The 22,648-nt window shown below is 35.1% G+C and overlaps 2 protein-coding genes across 2 annotated transcripts in view; one reads left to right on the top strand and one right to left on the bottom strand.

Annotated features, from left to right (window-relative positions):
* Positions 1 to 224: 224 nt before the first annotated feature.
* Positions 225 to 15,041, top strand: LOC121409230 (SAGA-associated factor 29-like). The gene is made up of 8 exons (XM_041601096.1): positions 225 to 280; positions 7,848 to 8,213; positions 9,407 to 9,552; positions 10,257 to 10,451; positions 11,007 to 11,192; positions 11,911 to 12,004; positions 12,768 to 12,836; positions 13,346 to 15,041. The coding sequence occupies exons 2-8, from the start codon at positions 7,932 to 7,934 to the stop codon at positions 13,460 to 13,462; spliced, it is 1,089 nt and encodes a 362-aa protein (XP_041457030.1). The 5' UTR covers positions 225 to 280; positions 7,848 to 7,931; the 3' UTR covers positions 13,463 to 15,041.
* Positions 15,042 to 17,459: 2,418 nt separating this feature from the next.
* Positions 17,460 to 22,648, bottom strand: part of LOC121409231 (cell cycle checkpoint protein RAD1-like) — a 33,214-nt gene continuing 28,025 nt past the window's right edge. Inside the window, exons 7-9 of the mRNA XM_041601097.1 lie at positions 22,325 to 22,469; positions 19,062 to 20,570; positions 17,460 to 19,031 (exon numbers count right to left, since the gene is read on the bottom strand). Of these exons, the coding sequence (XP_041457031.1) occupies positions 20,535 to 20,570; positions 22,325 to 22,469 (181 nt within the window). The 3' untranslated portion in view covers positions 17,460 to 19,031; positions 19,062 to 20,534. The remainder of the gene's footprint in view (positions 19,032 to 19,061; positions 20,571 to 22,324; positions 22,470 to 22,648) is intronic.

Raw genomic sequence — 22,648 nt, 5'->3', positions numbered from 1 at the left:
TAAATCGAGTGGGGAGAAATTAGAAATCGCCCCTTGCCTATAATAAATGCAGGTAAAAAAAGAAAGTAAAAAAAACCTACTTTATAATTAAAAAAATGAAAGTAATAGTATGATCCATAGTGAGAGCTAGCATTAGAAAAAAAACCAACTAATGAATTGATTTAAAAATTAACTTAAAATAGCTCCGCATCGAATATATTGATCCCCTTTTTGATCACATAATCAATCCGAAAATCTTTCGCTGAATTCAGCAATCTTAAGTACCGCGCCTCACAGTCTGGTAATAATTGAACCTCAAACTTGTTGTTTTAATTAATTCAGGATTACAAATTTTACTTGCTGATTATTAGATTTTTTCATCTATAATTATTTTTACGTTATGATGTATTTTCAATATTGATCAATGCCGTAATTAGCCGATATCTCCCCTTAAAGGAGTTGAAATTATATTATAGTCCCATGTGTTGAAGTTCATGTAGGCCAACTAACTACTGACTAGTGGAATCAGGGACAACTCGGACCACGGGACATCTCGGACCGCGGGCCGAGTTGTCCCACCCATTACGAGATTTTTTTCTCACAAATTTGCGTCTATTTTTCCGTAATTTCGAAATTTCTTGTAAAGATTTTCTAGAGATATGGTCTGATGGTAATGTTCTTCACTTTCTATTACTTTTTTTTTCGCTGAAATAAAAAAAAAGTGTAATTTTAGGCGTTTTTCGACAGCTCGCGATTCCCATAGGCGCGCGTGTATTAACTGTGTCGGTGCTCGGCTCGGCCCCGCTCAATAACTGACTTGATTTTGTGATCATTTCTCCTCAAAGTACCACTTTTATCGCAGAAGATGGACTTTGTTGTATTCCATTACCTCCATTTTCTCATCACAAGGATAAAATTTGGTGTATTTGCACGATTTTGATCAAGTTTTTCACCTTTTTCTCTCTGGTCGCAAGAAGCGAACAACCGATGAACGGTCCGCTGCTCTTCATCGTAATTCTCCGTAGCTCGGCCGCCTAAACTGGCGGGGTGGGATTCAGACCGAATCCACAATGGAAGTGGGCGTGCACAGCAAAGAGCTGAGCTTGACTGAGTGAGAGAGAGTGAACTCGAGTTTGAAGCTTGGCAGTGTCGTATAGGCTCTGCCTTTTTTGTAAATATATATTTTTCAATTTTTTCTATATTGATTTTCCCTGGTTTCGAGCTCTAAGATTGTAATGATATAATTATGCTTCAATTTCTTTGACTGAGTGTGACTATGGTGTGGATGTTTGAGTTGCTCAAAAATATTTTTACGTGGGTGGGGGCTCGGGGCGATTTCACTCTTGCCCCCGAAATGCGAAAAAAATATATTCGGGGTGTAGCTGTGTGGGCATGCCGGGCTGAGGCTAGCCATCAATAATCTTTTTTTTTGAGAGGGGGGGGGAGGCTTAATTTTTCACTTTAAATTGATCATTTTTAGGCCTTTTTTTCCATTTTATTTTTAATATTGAATTTCCGTGGTGTAGAGTTGAGTTTTAAGTTGCAATAATTAATATGCTTCAATTTCTTTGACTTTGAGTGTGACCGTGGTGTGGATGTTTTGAGTCGAACAAAATACTTTTACGAGCTAGGGTGGTGGCTCAGGGCGATTTCACTCTGCCTCCGAAATGTGAAAATGATCTAAGTGTATCTGTGTGGGCATGTCAGGCTGAGGGTAGCCATCAATTAAAAAAAGTGTTTTATTTGGGGGCTTGATTTTTAATTAAATTAATTGTTTGTATTTTTTACAGGATTTAAAATAAAACTGATTTACTTTCTTTGATTTCATTTCTTGGTCTCAAGGGTGGATGTCAGGCTGCCGGGATGGAATTCAGCCCTGATTATATTTCAAATGGGAATAAGACTGAGTGGCCTAAAACTTGATTAAAAACTATTCTAAGCTGTAGGGCAAGGCTTCAGTCTCCAAGCTCACGACTGTACAAGTATGTCCACTTCCATTGGCAATTGTGGCTGAATTCCATCCCGGCAGCCTGACATCCACCCTTGAGACCAAGAAATGAAATTAAAGAAAGTAAATCAGTTTTATTTTAAATCCTGTAAAAAATACAAATAATTAATTTAATTAAAAATCAAGCCCCCAAATAAAACACTTTTTTTAATTGATGGCTACCCTCAGCCTGACATGCCCACACAGATACACTTAGATCATTTTCACATTTCGGAGGCAGAGTGAAATCGCCCTGAGCCACCACCCTAGCTCGTAAAAGTATTTTGTTCGACTCAAAACATCCACACCACGGTCACACTCAAAGTCAAAGAAATTGAAGCATATTAATTATTGCAACTTAAAACTCTACTCTACACCACGGAAATTCAATATTAAAAATAAAATGGAAAAAAAGGCCTAAAAATGATCAATTTAAAGTGAAAAATTAAGCCTCCCCCCCCCCTCTCAAAAAAAAAAAAATTATTGATGGCTAGCCTCAGCCCGGCATGCCCACACAGCTACACCCCGAATATATTTTTTTCGCATTTCGGGGGCAAGAGTGAAATCGCCCCGAGCCCCCACCCACGTAAAAATATTTTTGAGCAACTCAAACATCCACACCATAGTCACACTCAGTCAAAGAAATTGAAGCATAATTATATCATTACAATCTTAGAGCTCGAAACCAGGGAAAATCAATATAGAAAAAATTGAAAAATATATATTTACAAAAAAGGCAGAGCCTATACGACACTGCCAAGCTTCAAACTCGAGTTCACTCTCTCTCACTCAGTCAAGCTCAGCTCTTTGCTGTGCACGCCCACTTCCATTGTGGATTCGGTCTGAATCCCACCCCGCCAGTTTAGGCGGCCGAGCTACGGAGAATTACGATGAAGAGCAGCGGACCGTTCATCGGTTGTTCGCTTCTTGCGACCAGAGAGAAAAAGGTGAAAAACTTGATCAAAATCGTGCAAATACACCAAATTTTATCCTTGTGATGAGAAAATGGAGGTAATGGAATACAACAAAGTCCATCTTCTGCGATAAAAGTGGTACTTTGAGGAGAAATGATCACAAAATCAAGTCAGTTATTGAGCGGGGCCGAGCCGAGCACCGACACAGTTAATACACGCGCGCCTATGGGAATCGCGAGCTGTCGAAAAACGCCTAAAATTACACTTTTTTTTTATTTCAGCGAAAAAAAAGTAATAGAAAGTGAAGAACATTACCATCAGACCATATCTGTAGAAAATCTTTACAAGGAATTTCGAAATGACGGAAAATAGACGCAAACTTGTGGAAAAAAAATCTCGTACTGGGTGGGACAACTCGGCCCGCGGTCCGAGATGTCCCGTGGTCCGAGTTGTCCCGTCCCCTGACTAGTGTCAGCAGTGCATTGTGCTGCAAGATGAGCCGGTCTGAAAATGAAGATTGTCCGTGGTGTGTAATTATTTTTTCACACAAGAAGTCTAGGAAACTTGATTCACCCGCCAAGTGCAGCACATTGCAATGGCTGACCAACACAGTGATGCCAATCGTTGGGAGGATCTGTGAACCCCCGGCCCCCAAAAAACTGTCTTCGGTAAATTTGCGCACCCAATGGGGGAAAAAATTGAAAAAAAGGGAAAGGGGTAGAAAATGGAAGGGAAAAAGATGAAAGATAAAAAAGAACTTAAAGAAGAGAAAGAAGGATAAAAGGAGTGAAAAAAAAGAAAAAGGAAAAACGGGTCAAAGAGAAAGAGGTTACAAAAGTGGATTATCGTGATATTAGTCATGTCTTCTTTTTTGTGTGTAATCATTGTGTACAAATTCAATGGGAGTGGAAAGAAATCACCAGTGCTGACGAAATAATGGCAGTGAATGGACTGGTGACTTAAACCAGGATAATGCCCAAAAGTGCTTTGAACATGTTGAATGTAAAATTTCCATGTCTATATGTCCAGGTGAGGTAAATGGGTACCGTTAGGAAGTAATTCCTTAAGCTGTGTATGCTCTGAACGCCTAGCTTAGCCGGGCAATATAGGAGCAGCTAGCTAGGTGGATATGTGCGCAATATAAATACCCTATATTATTATTATTTGATATTATTTTTTTATTTCAGTGCTTGATTGGTGAGATATGAATCACTGCAAACAATAACGGGTCCTGTTGCAGGTTATTATAGAACTATATTAAACAAGTTGGCTTCTGCTTTGTGCTATCATGAATTGTTTAGATAGATATACATCAGGATTACAAAAACTGATTAGAATATTCAATTTCCAGATCGAAATATACAATATATCCAAACCTTTGAGCTTGTGCTATCACATCAGGATACGGATCACTCATTCAATGAACATTGAACAAGGTTATGATATAACCTTGTTCTCAGTTATATCTCCATGTGTGGCAAAATAAGGGTGGCAATGTTTGGCTTATTTTCTCTTTTTCTTTGGGGCAATGCTTGATTTTTTTACACTGACAGTTTTGATTACACCTATTATTCATACAACTTGGCTCTTATTTCAATTTGATTCTTTAAATCATTTTTTTCTTAATTAAAAATAGAGATCAAGAAATGAAAATTTTCTTACCGTATTACTTTCCACCAATAGAGGGCGTACACAAAAATATGCCAAAAATTCAAGTTTTTGAGCGCTCTAGTGAATACAAAAATTATTCCCAAGGTACTAATGAAAATAAATTGCAACTGTATGGAAATTAGTAATTTTGGTCACAAAAGTGATATTTTAATGATTTTTTAAAGTGTGTGCTCTGTACAACATTGGCATACTGACCATAGTCCTACCTGTAGATTCCCCACAGGCAGGGTGGTAGCAGTGAACAAGTGATATGGATGAATATGATCTCTCCTGTAGATCGAGGTTGATTGTTACTATCCTTCTATGTCTAATTTAATGCGTGTGGAATCAGCAGTATTTAAATTTCTCATTCCACCAAAATTTGTCAATCGGATTTTTAAAACTCTACAATTTTTCGAGGGCAATTGTTCCAATCTCTTACAACTCGTTGAGTGAAAAGTTTACTCCTAAGATCCAGTCTTGATTTTTTAATGAAAAGTTTTAGATTGTGACCATTGTGTCCTCTGGTTATATTCTGCACTGCTGGTGTAAAAATATTTCTGGCAGAATTCTAAGTTGATTGACTCGTCAGAATTTTGAAGACTGCAATCATATCACCTCTTCTACGTCAATAATAAACCCCTCAAAAAAGTTCCGCAACTCAAGTTTGAGTGTTAATAAATTTTTTAGTGTGCCATCATCATATGTAAAAGTGGTATCATTGGAAAGTATGATTATTCCTCTTTACGATCATGTGTCATTTGTAATGCTAGTGTGGTCATGAAATACACAGACATGATAAATATGCAGTAATGTAAGAAATGAAATGTTGCAAAAATTCGTTGCCATGTCATGTTTGAGTTCTGCAACTCAAACTGCAAGTTTGAGTGCTAATAGATTTCTTAATGTGCCATCATCATGTGTAAAAGTGATATCTTTAGAAAGTATGATTATTCTCCTTTACAATCATGTGTCATTTTTAATGCTAGTGTTATCATGAAATACACAGACATGATAATACGCAGCAATGTTAGACATGAAATGTTGCAAAATGCGTCGTTTGCAATAGCGAATTTCCAATTGTTTCGAGGATGGACCGAGTGCGTTCACTGTCACCTGCATGGTGGAAATTCTATAGAAATGGAGACTTGTTGGAAATCAATGCATTTTGCAACATTTCACTTCTGACTTTTCTCGATGTTCAGGGTGATTGCATATTCCATGATTACATAATCACAGCAAATGGCATGTCATTGTAAAGACGAATAATTCAGCTTTCCAATGATACCAGTTTCATCTTTTATACTTCATTAACCAAAAAGATATCATCCCCAAAACCGAGTTGCAAAACTTTTTTTGAGGGGTTTATAATGAATGTAGATTGAGTGCTTTCAAACGTTCCTCATAAGGTAGCTCTGGTAGCTCTACAACAAGCTTCGTTGCTCTACGTTGCAGTTTATTTGATGTAAATATGATTGACTATTGATTATCTGCTATGTAGATATGATCAAATTAAGAATTTTACAAAATGGCGCGTAGATGACGTCATGACCATATGACATTGAAAAGCTACGTAGCGCGTCTCTATGATATACTTTAAATATAACAAAAAATTCTGCAAAATTGATATAGCCGATTTGGAGAAAAGTTGGGGACAAACATAGGTGTGAAAAATGAATAATTAGGATAGAAAATTCTGACAAAATTAAGAGGTGATCTGTCACAGACAGACCACCTAACATGAATCACATAATGCATACAACTACAAAGTTGAAGATTCAACTGCCAGGTTGCATGGTACATGTATGCCCACAGTCTTACATATATCAAGGGTCCTTTCTGGGACGCACCCTAAAAGCCAACCAAAGTTTTTTTCCTATTCATTCAACACTTGGCCTGGTGCAGGCATACAATACAGGTTGTACATAACTTTTTTTTTTATTCAGGCTCTGTGCCAAGAGTTATGCTTGCACAGTATTGTACATAACTTTCTTTCATTTAGGCTAGCTATGCCCATGAGTTACTATGCTTGCATCTGTATTTCATATCACTACAGTATGTTAAGCCACCTTACCTTGTTTGTTAGAGCCAAGAACTTCATTCTTTATAAATAACTTTATTTAGGGATTTCTTCAAAAAATCAATAATGAAAATCAGATGTTATTGGCTGATCTGGAAATTAATGTGAATGATTTTTTATTGCTGCACCCTCATATTCAATGAAAGCTGGATCTGCCCATGGGTATGATGAAAGAAAATGTGACTGGGGAGAATGAGGAACACTATCATAACTCTTGGTCGCTTGTCAAAAAGTGGTCCAATTGACCGAACAGGATAAAAATGGTCAAAAAATTATTCTTTTATGTGTTATAGGTATTGCCATTCTGTAAACAATGGAAAAAAGTTTTTAGTCCCAAAATACCTTGTTTTTCCTTCACATGACTAACTGCTACCTGTTACACAAACACCAATGTAAATATGAATTTTCAAATGCGTTTTTCTCAAGTTAGACCTGCTGCACATAAAATGGTGTTAAAAGTTAATGCTACATCGGATCATACTTTTGCAGTTTTAATCTTGTAACATGGTCGAAAACAAATGATTTTCTGTTATTGTATGCATACCAATTACACTAATTAACAGTTAACAATTAAGTTAATAAGCCAACGACATGCATGGACATGTGAAGTTAATAGAGATAAATTATTTTGCATAATATACTTTTTAAATGAAATTTGTACAACAAACTGATATTACCAAGCTGATAATAATGGGTTTAAATGAAACTGCACAAAAAGCTAATGTAACAAGCTAACATAAATGAATGAATAAATGGTAAATTTATAATTGGAAAATGATAATCACAATTGCTATTTTCTAACTTGGCCAGACTCTAAAACACATGACATTTTTATCCATATTATCTTGTTTATTTAGGATACTGTCTTTTTGGGGGGTAAATTGATATTCAGAGATTAGTTAAGGGGTACTACATTTATTAAAGGACTACTATTTCATTTTGTACTCAGGCTAACTTTTTATTTACTATCACAGAAATTACTACTTAAAATTTTCTTGAGCTTGTGCTGTTTAAGAATAGATTGGAAATAAAAATCAATAACATTAACAACAGTGATTTCTTTCTCTCTTTTAGGGGTGTAGTCTATCAAGTTAAAATATTCTCTTATAAATGTCTGATAGAATGACTACAGAATTTGATTGATTTAAGATCCATAAGAAAAGAAGTTACTCCAAGAATTGCTACCCACAATCAATTCCTCTTTCTTTTTTGCTTGTTCTTCCTCTGCCTTTCACAGATTAAAAATTAATACCTACAGTAAGCTGGGTTGCGGGCAATTTTTCATTATACGCTGGTAATTGGCTTTAACAAATCTCCACTCATGAAGATGAGAAGAGGGAAATCATCCGGGGCCACACCCTCGGCCTCTAGCAAGGATGAAAAGGTGATGGCTCCCAGCTCCATATCCCCAGAACCAAACATGGATTCTCCAGGCAAGACTCCTCAGTCTGAGGGTGCAGGAGGGAGTGGGACAGAGACAGAGCCCAAACCAGAGGAAGAGAAGACAGGAGAAGGCAGTAAAACCAATGTACTAGGGACTGGTTCAGCATCCATACAGGAGATGCTAGCTGAGCTATATCGTCTAGTCAAAGACACTCATAAGGTGAGTTCAATATCAACACAAAAATCTATTAAGATGCTTTCACTGCTCTGCCAACCACTGAAATACACATTTGCAAGTCCTTTAGTTGTATAACTTTAAAAGATTTGAGGGGTTTGGGGGATTGTTTAGAAGTTTGTCTGATATTTGTCACCAGGCTCCATATTCTGTAATTTGTCTGAACACAAATATTGTTATGATATTCAGAGTTGAATTAATCATTTTTTTTTCAAAATTCTGTATAGATCTTTCCTTGTATCTTTTGCTGAGCAAGCACGATATCAAAGCTATGTATAAATCTGAATAGGGCACACAATTATGTTTTCTTTGTTAAGTTAACTGCCTTGTAAAAAATAAAATAAAAAATTGACAGGGGCTATTGTATTTCAATGTTGAATGTGTGTTTTCTCTTGATAACAAGAATGATTTCTTGCTGGTTCTTGCAAGAACATCTTGTTTTACAAAAGGACACATTTCAATGATATTACAGAGACAGATTTGCAGACTTTTTGGTAATTCAGATCGCATTAGAAATTGTGGTTTCTTTTTCAAAATTGCCATGCCAGGGAGAATCATAAGTAATGCTTATGCTTGCCCGCAATTGTGTGCCATAATCATCTGGACTCAACGGAAATTACACCTCATGACAACAATTTGCTTTATATTTTTGCAAAAGAGACCCTTCTTTTGGTTGATTTACTCATAATACTAAACACTTTAGTAGTTGACAAAAGAAAATGGGAATGTCAGAGGTGAGGTATGGGACATCCTTATATATTAGAATACTGATCTGAGATGATAATACTAAGCTATGTGTGAACACATAAAAGATGTAAGAAAAGACAAGACAATCAGAGATGTTCTTTATGTCATGAGCAAATAAACCGGAACAGATGAGCATTTACTTATAAACTTCAATTTATTGATTTTAAGTGAAGTCAATAAGTGAAAAACGTCAATTGGTAGAGATAATTATTTACAGGACATTGTCTTTAAGGAGCCTTGCTCAAAGTTTTTTTTTCATAGAAATATATGTATGGTACTTTATGTTACCTTAAAAATACACTGTACCCAAGATATACTCAGAAGTCATAAACCTATACATTGGTATTTTTTATGGGCCAAATACCAATTGAAAAACACTTCACAGCATTACAAAGTATAAAAATAAATGTGTTCTTTCTATTATTTTACAGGGCAAGGAAAGGAGTGAGGCAAATTTAGGACTGATTACAAAAACACAAGAGAGTATTAATCAAAGTCAGAAGATATCACCCTACTATCGTACAAAACTACGTAGTCTTTACCAGTCTGCATTGTCAGATGCAGAAAATGAAGCAGAGTAAGTTATTTTTGTTTGTTTGATTCACATGAAAATTATTTTTTGATGTGGAAGAGGTTCATCGTGGTGATGGATTGAGTAGAAGAAGTAATCAATTCTCTCAAGCTCTCCAACAACATTTAATCCATTGTGAGACAACTGATTATTTCTTCTAATCAAAATTGTTTTTATTGGTAAATTTAAGATTTTTAAAACGAAACAGTAAATGTAACCTTAACTAGCTCAATCAGTGACAAGTGTTCAAATTACACTTTTTGATTTGATAAAAAAAATTATAGTAACAAAAATGATAATAATAAATGTATCAATAATTTTTATAATAAAAACAATAATGATGAAATCAAACAAATGAATAAGTAAATAGATGATAGATAAAAAGATAAATGACAAATGAATAATAATAAATTAATTAATAAATATACAAAGAAGTTCATAGATGTATAGAATAAAACAAAAATCATTAAATGTAATATATGTAATTGAATAAATAATAATAATAATAAGAATAAATGACAAATTGAAAATTATGAATAGAAATGAATGAAAAATAAAAATAAATAAGTAGCATAACAATGACATTGAAAAAAAAAGAATGTAAAAAAGAAAGATTAAAATGAAAATGAATACATAAATCAAATGGTGATGAATAAGATTTGAAGTTACCTATATCTTTATTTCATTTTTTCATTTTCCTTCATTCGTAGATTATATAGAAAATCACTGGAGAAGATCACAGAGATTAAGAACATACGTAACGAGCAACGTCTGCAGGCAAGGAGTGCTGGACATCATTCTGACTCTGATGGACCAAGAAAAATTATGAGGAGAGGGGTACTAATGAACATGCTGCAACAGACTGCCATCACATTACCGCTGTGGATAGGCCGTACAGAACAAGAGTAAGTGCTGGAAAGATGATTATGATCATTGTTTGTTTTATGGCAATTGATGATGCTAACTGATCTTAGCACAAAGGGAGAGAAAAAAATATGTTATTCAAAGTCCATTTCTCCCATACCCCTGAACAGTGCAAGACCAACATAATTCAGTGTCAAATCTATGGATTATATTCAATTATTTATTTGTCATGCCTTCATTAAAAAAAATCTCTGAACTCCTGATATATTCTGTAATTATATGAAAGTGTGTAATGTGTGGTGCAAGAAAAATGTTATTTTAAAAGTATATTAGAACAGAAATCACATACAGTCATGCATCTAGTTGGATTAGACACAATAGTTATGTGAGGCAAAAAGCAAGAATAATATGCTCCCTGAAATGGTATTGTGTTCAACCTGTCTAGATCCACCACTCATATAGCCATCCCCCTATGTGACTGAACAATTGTGCATTTAAAACATGAATATTACACTTGATTCCTTAATTATGAACATTACGTATGAAAGGATCACCACATTTTCCATAAAAACATTTATTTCTTCTCCTTTTGACAGAAAACCTCCTCCTCTGTGTGGTGCTATACCAGCCGAGTCTAGTTACATCTCTAAACCAGGCGACTATATTGCAGCCAGAGTGAGAGGGAGTGATGGTGATGAAAACTGGATTCTTGCAGAGGTTATTTCTTTTAACTCAGGCACCAATAAATATGAGGTGGATGACATCGATGAGGAAGGCAAAGAGTAAGTGATGTATTTATGTGTAAGAGTTACAAGATATATAATGTTGCTACTTCTGCCCTCGCCTATAATCAATGTGGAGGGTGCAGCTTTTGTCTTTGTGTCTGATGCTGTTATTCGAAATGTCAGCAATACGTCAGATGCAGTAGACGCTACACAATGATTGTAGCTGCCTATAAACTCAGATTGTGCGTTTTTGTTGTTTGACTAGGATTCACTGCAAGTTTTTCGTAATTAAAACACTGCCACCAGATATCTAGTAGGGTAAGGAATTATGAAGGAGGAACCGGGTAAGAAGATGGAATGACGTCAATCGTAATGATGTTGAAAAACAAGTTTTGAGAGTCATCTTTGGTTATGCCACGCATGAAAATATATTGAGGTCTGATGTCATGCAACATCATAGTTGAAATATATTTGGTCACATGATCGTAGTTGAACCAATCACTATACAGGATTTAAGCTATGTAGAATATAAAGTAAAATGGAGGGAGGGATGAGGATGATCTCTCTGTGAGGTGAATTCGGCCATCCAAGAAGTCATGGACTAAGCTAGATTTAAAACCTGGATGACTGGTTGACTTACTGGATTACCAGTCAGTTACCAAAGTGATTACTTTTCTTTCACAATTTTTTTCTCTCTTCATTTCTCCCTCCCTCTGTATCTTTCTTTATCTCTCTCGCTCTTGTTTTTATTTCTTTGTCTCACTTTGTAAATCAGGAGGCATCTATTATCAAGACGGAGAATAGTCCCTCTTCCTTTGATGAAAGCCAACCCAGAGACAAACCCAGAAGCTTTATTTAAGAAGGGAATGGTATGATGATTGCATTTCTCTTTTATTATGTTTCAGAATGTATATCAATTGAGGGTGATTAGTATATTGTTCAAAAACTTTCCAATATCTTCTTATTAATATCTGTTGCAAGTCTGCCCAATAATAGATCATGGAGATATCAACACAGATAGTTAAATCTTATGAACCTGAAGCCCAATTAGGGATTAGTGAATGTGAAATGTGTAAAAAATGTCAGTATAAGTTTTCTAATTTTTATCCAGTAATTTGTAGGCTAGAAGGGTAGGGGGGCTAAAGGGCTCAAATACCTCGCCTGTTGATTGCATAATCGACACATATGTATGTCACCTATGATGTAATCTACAAAATTGTGTATTTTATTGTTCTAAAATTATCAAATTTGTATTTAATTAATTATGCTAACTTGGCATGAAATCATGATTGGCTGTAAATCTATGAATAAAGCTGTTGAAGTACTAATATTTTGTGTAGACCCTTTGATTTCAAAATGATTTCTCATATTTATTTATTTATTTATTTATTTTTTACTTTCTTGTTCATTTATTTGTTTTGGGACTTTGCTTTTTTATTGTTTATTTTGATAGGCCACACTTTTTTCGATCATTAAAAAACTTGGAATTGAATGATTTTCATTAGTAAAAGTAAAAATAACAATGCAGTTATGAGAAAACAAATTAACATAGGATTTTTAGAATTAAAAAAAGAAGAAAATTTATATCTAGTTTCTAAACATCAATGTTTCCGTCTTTTGTCTACTTTACAGCTTGTGATGGCACTGTACCCCCAAACGACATGTTTCTATCGAGCATTAGTAGAGCGACCGCCAGAAGGGGTGAGTGCTCATTGGTATAACATTTGTACTAGTTTGCGACAGTTAAAACTTATCGTTCAAAGAGTTCACTTCCTTTTTAGTTACAGGTTCTGGAATTGTTCGCATTAAGCTTTTTCTCAGCTATTAGTTTGATTCCAGCGTTATTACCTTCATTTTACCACCATCACTACCACTGGCATCATCATCATCATCATCTACAGCAAAAGAACCATTTCATCAACATCCTCACCCTGGCCTGCTACCACTGCATCATCACAAATGCCACCATCAAAATCAACATTATCTCCTCCAATTATGCATCCCTTATAGATATTGATGGATGTAGATTTTCACATTGCCTTGATATATCTAAATTTGAAAAAAAATCTATGTCTTTATATATCAAAAAATTAAGAAAAAAATCTGATTTATTTTTAACATCTTCCATGTGTTGCATCCTTCAAATTAATAGTTTAGTCAACTCCAATGTTTGTGTACTGATGACTTTCATTTTTTTACTCTCATTACAGCCTATTGATGACTACTCGGTATTATTTGAGGATAACTCTTATGCAGATGGCTACTCACCGGCATTGAATGTGGCACAGAGGTACGTCGTCCAGGTCAAAGAACCAAGGAAAAGATGAAGGTATCTTCAAAGTTTCCAAGGATGAGCAACATCTCCTTGACTTCTTTGGAATGAATCAAATCTTTGAGCAAGGTCTCCTTGAATCTTGAAATTATCAAAACACTAAGACCTTCAACCAAAGGTGTATGTGGCATCTTCTCATTTTATCTTTGAATATAAGGATGATTCATAGCATAAGAACCCTTCGCCAAGATCTTGAAGGATGGTCCATCCCTCCTTGACTTCTTACAAAATATCAATGTAGTGAGTTCCTCTTCTTGCATGCAATGTCACCTCGCTTTACTATGCAGGTGATGTTAGGTAGTTTGCTCTATCATCAAGAATGACTCACTGTGAAAAGCGATACCTTGAACACCATGTCATCAGGCATGTACCAATGTGGCCCATTCAGACTACTTTTGATTCAGGAACGGAGACCGAATCAGCTTAATCAGCCAGTTGACCTAAATTTCTGGAACTCTCTAGGTTGGATTCTTGCGGGTGTTTCACAAAGATTTATGTCTCACTTAAAAATCACACGTCTGATTGCATGTGGTATAGAACACCTGTCACCGGGCTACCACATTGATCAGGTAAAGTTCCAAGGATGCGTGCTACTGTGTTATATACCATTGTTTTAACAAGCCATCTTAGTCATCCCTAGTGAGTTGAAATGGCACTGATGAAGTCACCTTGCAGTAAACCTATCATTGAAATACACTTCACCAAACTGGCTTTGATAAGTCCCTTTCCCTCAGTCCATTTCTAGATTTATCTACATGGTATGTTGAATTAATTTAGTCTATAAATATTTATTGTTAAAAAAAGAAAAAAAGAAACTAGTGTGTTCATATAAGGTTGTTTCATAATGGTTGTTAATGTGTAAGATACTGCAATCATGCCATTTGATTAGCTGAAACTTCTTATTTGTTGTAAATGTTTTCTATAATAGGGCACATGTTTTATCGTTTTTAATCTGGAATTAATATCTGTAGTAACCTTTCATAATTTAACCACACCTTGAAAGCATTTTATATACATCCTTATTTAGTTCACTCTTTGGATTTAGTGTAATATGATTCGGATACACATGCTATTTAGACATGATGGATTCTCAACTGCACAGGTGAAACTTATGCTCCTGCAATTGCCAGATCAATAATATCTCACACACCTATTTCGAATGATCTCTGACCTTTGACTTTGAGGCCTAAAAAACCAAGCAGATCATCTTCACTCACATACATGTACAAATGAACCAAGTTTGAACTTGAACCCAAAATAAGTTCTGCTGACTAAAATGATGACAATATATTTTCAGATGTTGTTTGAAGGTTTGTATGGTGGCATGTACAATCGTTGATGTGGTTTACGGTACACCATGTGGAGTGTTATAGAAGAAGAAAACAAATGGCCTATCCATTTCTTTCCTTTTCGTTTTCTTATTCTATAATACTCCGCATGGTGTACCATAAACCACATTGACAATATATTTGTAGGTTTTAAGTCAAGCAGATCTTTAGTTATCATGAGAACGAAAACTGGATGGATGACTCCAATACACAATGTCTCTGGCAACCACCTACAGTAGATGAGAGTATAAGCCTATAAGGATTTGTTTTGTATAAAGTCTACTTGATTTAAGGCAGTCTGTTTTTCATTGTAAGGCTGTAATTATAATGAAAAATATAATTTTGTCTGTTTTAAACATAATTTCCAAAGTCCAGCAGTTTCCTGGAACATACCTGTCTTAGTACTGTAATATATGGAAGCAGGAGACCGTCAAAAACACGTATATACGTCGTGTCGTAATTCAATTTACTACACGACGTAAATAATTACGTAGTGTAGTAATTCGAATTACTACACGACGTAAATAATTACGTAGTGTAGTAATTCGAATTACTACACGACGCAATTCCGAATTACTGCCCAACGATTTAATGTCATGACGTTAAATGAATTAGTGTCGCTACATCAAATAATTAAGGTCGTGTAGTAATTCGAATTACTACACGACGTAAATAATTACGTAGTGTAGTAATTCCAATTACTACACTACCTAAAGAATTACGTCGTGTAGCAAATAATTACTACACGACGTAATTCCGAATTACTGCTCAACGATTTAACGTCATGACGTTAAATCAACCAATGAGACCGTTCGTTATATGAGCGCAATGCGAAGAGCTGAGACTACAGAGTATTGTACAGGAACGTACCGGCAGGAAGTTAGTTGAATGTCCTGACTAATCTCTTGGTGCCGCCAGTGGATAGAGTAAAAAAAAAACAAGGAAAGAGAGAATATATAATAGGAGAGAGAGAAGCGAAAGGGGGAGATTGGAAAGAAAAGGACATGAAGGAGGGGGAACGGGAGAGAAAGAGAAGGGAGAACGGAGGGGTCATATCATTGTATGAACAGGATGTTTTATGATTGTGCCCCGAGCAATAGGGCGAAGCCCCAAGCTCAGTGCGTTATAAGAACAAAAAGAGGGGGCACACAATGGCGCATGCAGCAAAAATTTGCTTAATAATAAGTCTCGAGCCAGCGAGAGAAAAAAACTTTAACTTTGAGATTGATTTTGACATGGTATGCATAAAATGACGTATCTTTCATCTTTCTTTCCTTTCTTTCCTATTATCATTTCCTATTCTCGGTTGTAGAACTTTTTTTGGGGGGCAGTGCTATGCGGATCGGGTCCGTGGCATGTGACGGCACCAAGGTTTTTAACCTAGGAGGAGACAAAGTAACATTTTGGGGCCAGGGGGAGGGTGACACACATTTTTTAAAAAAACAGAGCGTGGGGCGCAAGCTAAATTTTATTTTAAATGTAGTCTCTAATCAGTGACTTGAAAAGGGACCTGTTAAGGACTAGCAGTTTGCATAATTAATTGGTCCATGAAGATGATATCTCACGAGCCGAAGAGCTTTGATATCCGGGGATGATATCTGGACGTTCTAAGCACTTTTTGTAATCATGAACACGATGGGTATACATCTATACAATTGATGCGATCGCGCTTGAGCGGAAACAAAATGGCGATTTCACACCAAAAAAAAATGGTCCAGCTTCACAGGCGTTTGCATATCGAACCTGAATATCAAACCAACTTCACAGTTTGAATATCGAATATCGAACATCCAACTAACTTCCCTTCTCTTTCTCTCCCGTTCCCCCTTCTTTTCTTTCCAATCTCCCCCTTTCGCTTCTCTCTCTCCTATTATGTAATCTCTCTCTCCTTGTTTTTTTTACTCTATCCACTGGCGGCACCAAGAGATTAGTTAGGACATCCAACTAACTTCCTGCCGGTACGTTCCTGTACAATACTCTGTAGTCTCAGCTCTTCGCATTGCGCTCATATAACGAACGGTCTCATTGGTTGATTTAACGTCATGACGTTAAATCGTTGAGAAGTAATTCGGAATTACGTCGTGTAGTAATTATTTGCTACACGACGTAATTCTTTAGGTAGTGTAGTAATTGGAATTACTACACTACGTAATTATTTACGTCGTGTAGTAATTCGAATTACTACACGACCTTAATTATTTGATGTAGCGACACTAATTCATTTAACGTCATGACATTAAATCGTTGGGCAGTAATTCGGAATTGCGTCGTGTAGTAATTCGAATTACTACACGACGTAATTATTTACGTCGTGTAGTAATTCGAATTACTACACTACGTAATTATTTACGTCGTGTAGTAAATTGAATTACGACACGACGTATATACGTGTTTTTGACGGTCTCCTGCTTCCATAGTAATATCTACTAGGTCATAAGCATATATCAATTGGGAAATGCAGAAATATTGCTTAGATTTAGGGAAAATCTTGACATTAAGAGATAAATCCCTGTACAACTGCCCTTGATATTATTTTATTGTTTTGTTTATTTTTTGATCCATTTATTGTTTGCAACTGTCCATACGTTCATTTAGTCTTTTTTTTAAATTTATTCATTATTATTTTATTATTTTTTTTTTTGGTGACATCGGTCGCAGGTGGGGGGGGGGGAGCTGGTGGTGTTATTCTTCCTCCTGATAATCCTACCAGCGCTATCAATACCTGTCAAGGTAAAGGAGACATGTCTTTAAATCTGGAATCTTAGTAGGCCATGTAACTGATTTTTAATTAGAATTAGAAATGAAATACCTTTATGTGCAATGTTCATTTGGATGTATTACGGTCACTTGCATGTTTTAAGGATTACATGTAGTTGACAAAATGGCAGATATTCCTTTGAAATAAAGTATTACAGTATATCACGTTATAAATGTGATTATTTATTTTGAAATCTGCTGTACCTTGAAGATTTTTTTTCTTCAAAGATTCTGTGCAACATTTGGTATATTTAATTGCATGATTGGTATACATGTAGCACTGATGTGATGACAAAGCATCATTATATCTTCAAAAAGTGTTTAATATTTTTCGAGTTAGCCCCCCAACCCCCCCCCCCAAAAAAAAAAAGAGAGAGCAAAATTATGGCTCCAATATTCTTGTTTTGACTCAGCACAGTGGCTTCAATCTTTGACATAGAGAGCTGAAATCTTGACAGACTAACTCTTACAGGGGAAGTTCACCCTGATAATGATTTGGTTTAAAAAGGAGCAGAAAAATAAGAGATGAATTTGGTAAAGTTTTTATGAAAATCCATCAAAGAGTGAGTTATGAGTACATGTATTTCAAGATTTTAATTTGTGAAATCATATGCAAGAAGCTCCCCATATAAAATGTAATTCCAATTATTTTAATTGAACATGATGAATACTATTTCTCTTATAGGGAGAGGGGGGATGACGTATCAAGGAAGCTGCTCATTTATGAGGTCACACGATCAAAACTTAAATTGCAACTCTGTTATTTATTGAAGAACTTTCATCAAAACTTCATGAATATTTTCTTTAATTTTTTGCTTTTATTTAAGCTAACTTATTGTCATTATTTCATCTTGCCATTTCTGCAATTGAGATATCTGTAAGACTAAGTTTTGTTCAGGACAGCCACTGTGCGATTTTAAGACCCAGCTTAAATACATTCAGATATTTCACCTGGGAGTGGTGCCTTTTATTTCTAAGTGCATTTCATGGGTAATTCTAAAATTAATGTTCACTGGTGTTTTACCTGCGATTTTGCACCTCAACATCTTTTACTCTTCAAAAATTATTTAGGAGCAATCAGTTGAAATTCCTGTACTCTTAATGTCATTCTTGTCCAATACCCCACATGCCAAAACCAGAGATGTCAACCGATATTTTTTTCACTTCATATTTCTCCTTTTTTGCTATGAACAAGGCACTTTTTTATGTCTAGTGAATTTCTGGTCATGGAGTATGTGCCATGCTTATATATTATGCACAAACTGTTTTCCATAGAGGGAGCCACATGGCTGATCTGTGCTTGATCCTGTACAGTTGTGGTGCAAGAATTTAATTTTTTTTTTGGGGGGGGGGGGTTCAAAAATAGTGTTTTCCTTCTAAGAATACTTTTTTTAGATGAAGGTTGGCATCTCTGCAAAAGACAACTCTCATTTCAATTCATGGTTGATATTTAAGTGACTTATGAAAAGTACATGAAACCTTGACACAAGAAACCTTGACACAAGAAACAAATCAATGTTCTGCGAGAAAATTTTTAATATACATAGATTTTGGTTGTGTTGTACATTTATTTACATAAACAAGTTTTTGCATAGTGGAGCAGAATGAATACTACAACGCAGTAAGTTCATTGATACTGCAAGTCAAATCTTTGTCAAGGGTTAGTGAATTGACCATGGCAGTTTCATCAATGACTGGACAAATTACAACTTTGCAATTTTTCGTCAGCTCTGAAACAGACAAAACTTTTCCAATTCCCCGACATTCAACAAAGATTTCATTGTAATTTGGGTTGCATTTTCAATGACTTTGATGTGTTGTAGGATTCATTCTGCACCGCTGTGCCAAAACTCCCTATAAGGATAGATGTATAAACCCTGCTATGAACTTGTAATTTTTCAAACCACCCAAAAAGAGTTTTTGACAGTTTCATTTAAGTATAAATTCACTTGATAAAAAGCTGTTTACCAACATCCATGGCAGATTATATCATAAATACATTCCTTGCATTGGTATGATTCATTACAAAGTGTGACAATTAAAAAAAAAAATTCTGAACTGAATCACAATCAATCAGTTGACTGCCAATATTTAGATGGCCAAGGTTTGAATTTTGTTGGTTCCAAGATTTTTTCTGACTTATTTTCAGCTGGAATATGCAATCTTATTTACTGGGTGCATGCCAGAAATTTATCTACAGTAAAATCAAACTTTCCCAGCAAGCCTTTAACATTCCAATGAGTTGATTGTTTAGCATTGTTTGAAATAGTTTACCTGAAGTCCTTTGTTCTTATGTTGTATCATTTCTACACATTTTATGTCTTGTCATGAAATATTCCCAAATCTGTAAGATTTGGGCAAAATTTTGCCAGATCGAGTGTGAATAGACCAAATAGCATTTTCATGGGCCATATTAATTATTCACAGTGGTAGGCCCATTCAAAGTGTTGTGTCTAATCTGGCTGTTGAGAAAAGTTTATTTCAGTTCAACCTTTACTTTCAATTATGGAAATTATTGTTTGAAATTGGATATTAGTAGTTTCTTTCTCTTTACGAAACTCAAGAAATTATGAATCTTATACATATCAAATAATTATAATAATTGGTAAGAAAGTATTCTGAATGTTATATAATAGTACTGTTGGTGGCTTAAACAGCTTGAATTATATATATTGGTCTTGTTTTGTGAAACTTGTTCAAATAACAAAGTTACATTACAGCTTTCAGCTACAGATACTATGGAATTTAATCGCATGATGCCAATTATTTTCTATAGACTGAACATTTTATCGACAAGTTTTGTGAAACTAGGCACTGGAGTTGTCTTGTGAAAATTGTACAAAAGAGAGGTTGTTAAGTAAATGGATATTTATTCTGTACATTAAAAGGCATTCATATGGCACAAATTCTTATTAATATAATAAAGCCTCTTATTATACAACTCATAATAAATAAAATGGTTTGTTTCATTCTCTTTTGTCATCAACCGTCTTCATCGTATTCTTCGTCAGGTGCGCACTGTGAAGAAAAAGAGGAAAAGAGAGAACAGAAATTATTGTTTAATGTTTAATATCTTGATCTTTGATCATTTATAAAACAATGGACTAGATTCTACAGCTCTTGTGGGTAGGCCATGTACACACCAGTAGTTCATAGCATAAAATAGACTATTATGGTAATTTAATATGGAATCCATGAATATGAATAGGCATTCAGCCCTATACATGGTCGGCACCAATGATATTTTCTACCTTTATTAGTTTTATACAATGGGTCAGATGCATAAAAAGTAGCAATTGCTTTTGCTAGGCTTTTCTTGACCTGTATTTAACAAAATTCTACCCCAACACTGAAAGTCACTCTTACCTTTGAAAAAAATAAGTAAAATGGCTCAACTTGCCCCACCCACCACCCTTGGGGTAAGTTGAGTTATAAAAACTATGTACAAAAACTATGGGACAAGAACCAGCATGACAATATTTTTATTTAAAGTCTTTTCACTTGCTAATTCTCTATAAATACTAACATCCTCAAAAAGTAAAACAGTCTTGTGAATTTGGTCTTTTTTGCCTGCATATCAACAGCTTTTCAAGTTTTTTTTTTTTTTATATACATAACGATAACCATATGAATTACCATGGCTCAACTTGCCCAATGTTGGCTGGCTCATCCTCCCCTAATCTGAACTTAATGTGATATTTTCACATCAACACATTTCTTAGGCATCCATGATGTAAAAGATTATGACAAGAATGAAGATCCACACCTGAACTAACAATATTGTTCTTATGCCTTTATTACATTTGAAGATGCATGTGGGTAAAAAGTTCTTATCTATTTCACAACTTTCTTTTACTTTTTGGACTGAAGTATTTTTTCCCTCTGAAAAATTATTTTTTGTTTGAACATAGTTTGCTTTGTTTTTATTTGCGAGTGTATAGCAAAAAGCCAATACTGACTCTTATGGTGAATCTACATAGACTACATGTGCATAATATATTACCAGGGGATGTTTCACAAAAGGTTTAAGAATGATATTGAGTCATGCTTCCATGCCGATGCGCACATGATACAAACAATATGGTGATGCCTTTTATAGCATACGGAACTCGGTATTAAAGTGATTGGTTAACATTGGTTTGACTTTTAAAAAATCTGAGCTGGAAGGTCACACTTGTCACTTGTGTCTGTGATATGTTACAAAAATGAAGCCCAGAAAAAATTGCGTTCAAAAATAATTATTAAGTGCTTCAAAAATTGAAATATAAAGTGACCGGAAACACCATCTTAATTTCATTTCATACACTTATGTGTACTATTTAGGCGTCTACAAGACGCCTATTTACAAAATCGGGGTTTGCCTTGTAGCTTTAGCTTTTCTTTCTCAATACTGGTTGTTTTCAGGGTTTATTAGTTCTAATACAAGCACTTATACGCATGTTTCATCTTGGTTTGAGAATTTTTTAAATTGGCTGCTCACAAAGTTAAACAATACCTTTAAAGTGGGAGTGTAAATTTTGAGCTATTCTGTGACCAATATTTTCCACCTGCCATTTTTGTTCAAAATGAATTCTCTCTCCACCTCTCTCTCTGACTCTTGTTCTCTCACCTCCCTTTTTACTACATTTCTGACCCACTATCCTATATATCTCATTTTTTTAATGATTTTTTTTTTTAAAGTTTTATTCCAGTGCATTAGAACTTTGGGTCTTTTTGACACTAAAAACAAGGCATTCTGACACTATTTACTCTATGTACATGTATGTACTCACATAATATTCTACAAAAGAGATCTGTCCATCCTCATTTCTGATCATGTACTGAAGAGATAGGAAACCACGGTTATCAGTTCGTATGGACACCTTGCTGGATTGCATTAGAGCCTTGATAGATGGTTTCAACAAACAAAGCTTGTATCTGAGGATAAGCAAAATAAAGCCTGGTTAATTCAATTCTGTGTAGAAGTTTGGGGTACCTCATGAAGCTCTAACAGATCGAAGAAAATCAAGATCGGTCTACAAATAAGAAGAATCATTTTTTTTAATATTTTGAATGATGTGCATTAATTAGCATATTTAATGAGTTTCAAAATTCTG

Source organism: Lytechinus variegatus, chromosome 2 (assembly GCF_018143015.1).
Source record: "Lytechinus variegatus isolate NC3 chromosome 2, Lvar_3.0, whole genome shotgun sequence".
Taxonomy (NCBI): Eukaryota; Metazoa; Echinodermata; class Echinoidea; order Temnopleuroida; family Toxopneustidae; genus Lytechinus; species Lytechinus variegatus.
This window is presented reverse-complemented; position numbering and strand designations above follow the sequence as displayed.

What these genes read in the sequence shown, in the direction of transcription:
- LOC121409230 (XM_041601096.1), top strand. Translation starts at nt 7,932, where the DNA reads ATGAAGATGAGAAGAGGGAAATCATCCGGGGCCACACCCTCGGCCTCT. An exon ending in ATAGGCCGTACAGAACAAGA is followed by an intron (nt 10,452 to 11,006) that starts GTAAGTGCTGGA and finishes TCCTTTTGACAG; the next exon opens with AAAACCTCCTCCTCTGTGTG. An exon ending in ATCGATGAGGAAGGCAAAGA is followed by an intron (nt 11,193 to 11,910) that starts GTAAGTGATGTA and finishes TTTGTAAATCAG; the next exon opens with GAGGCATCTATTATCAAGAC.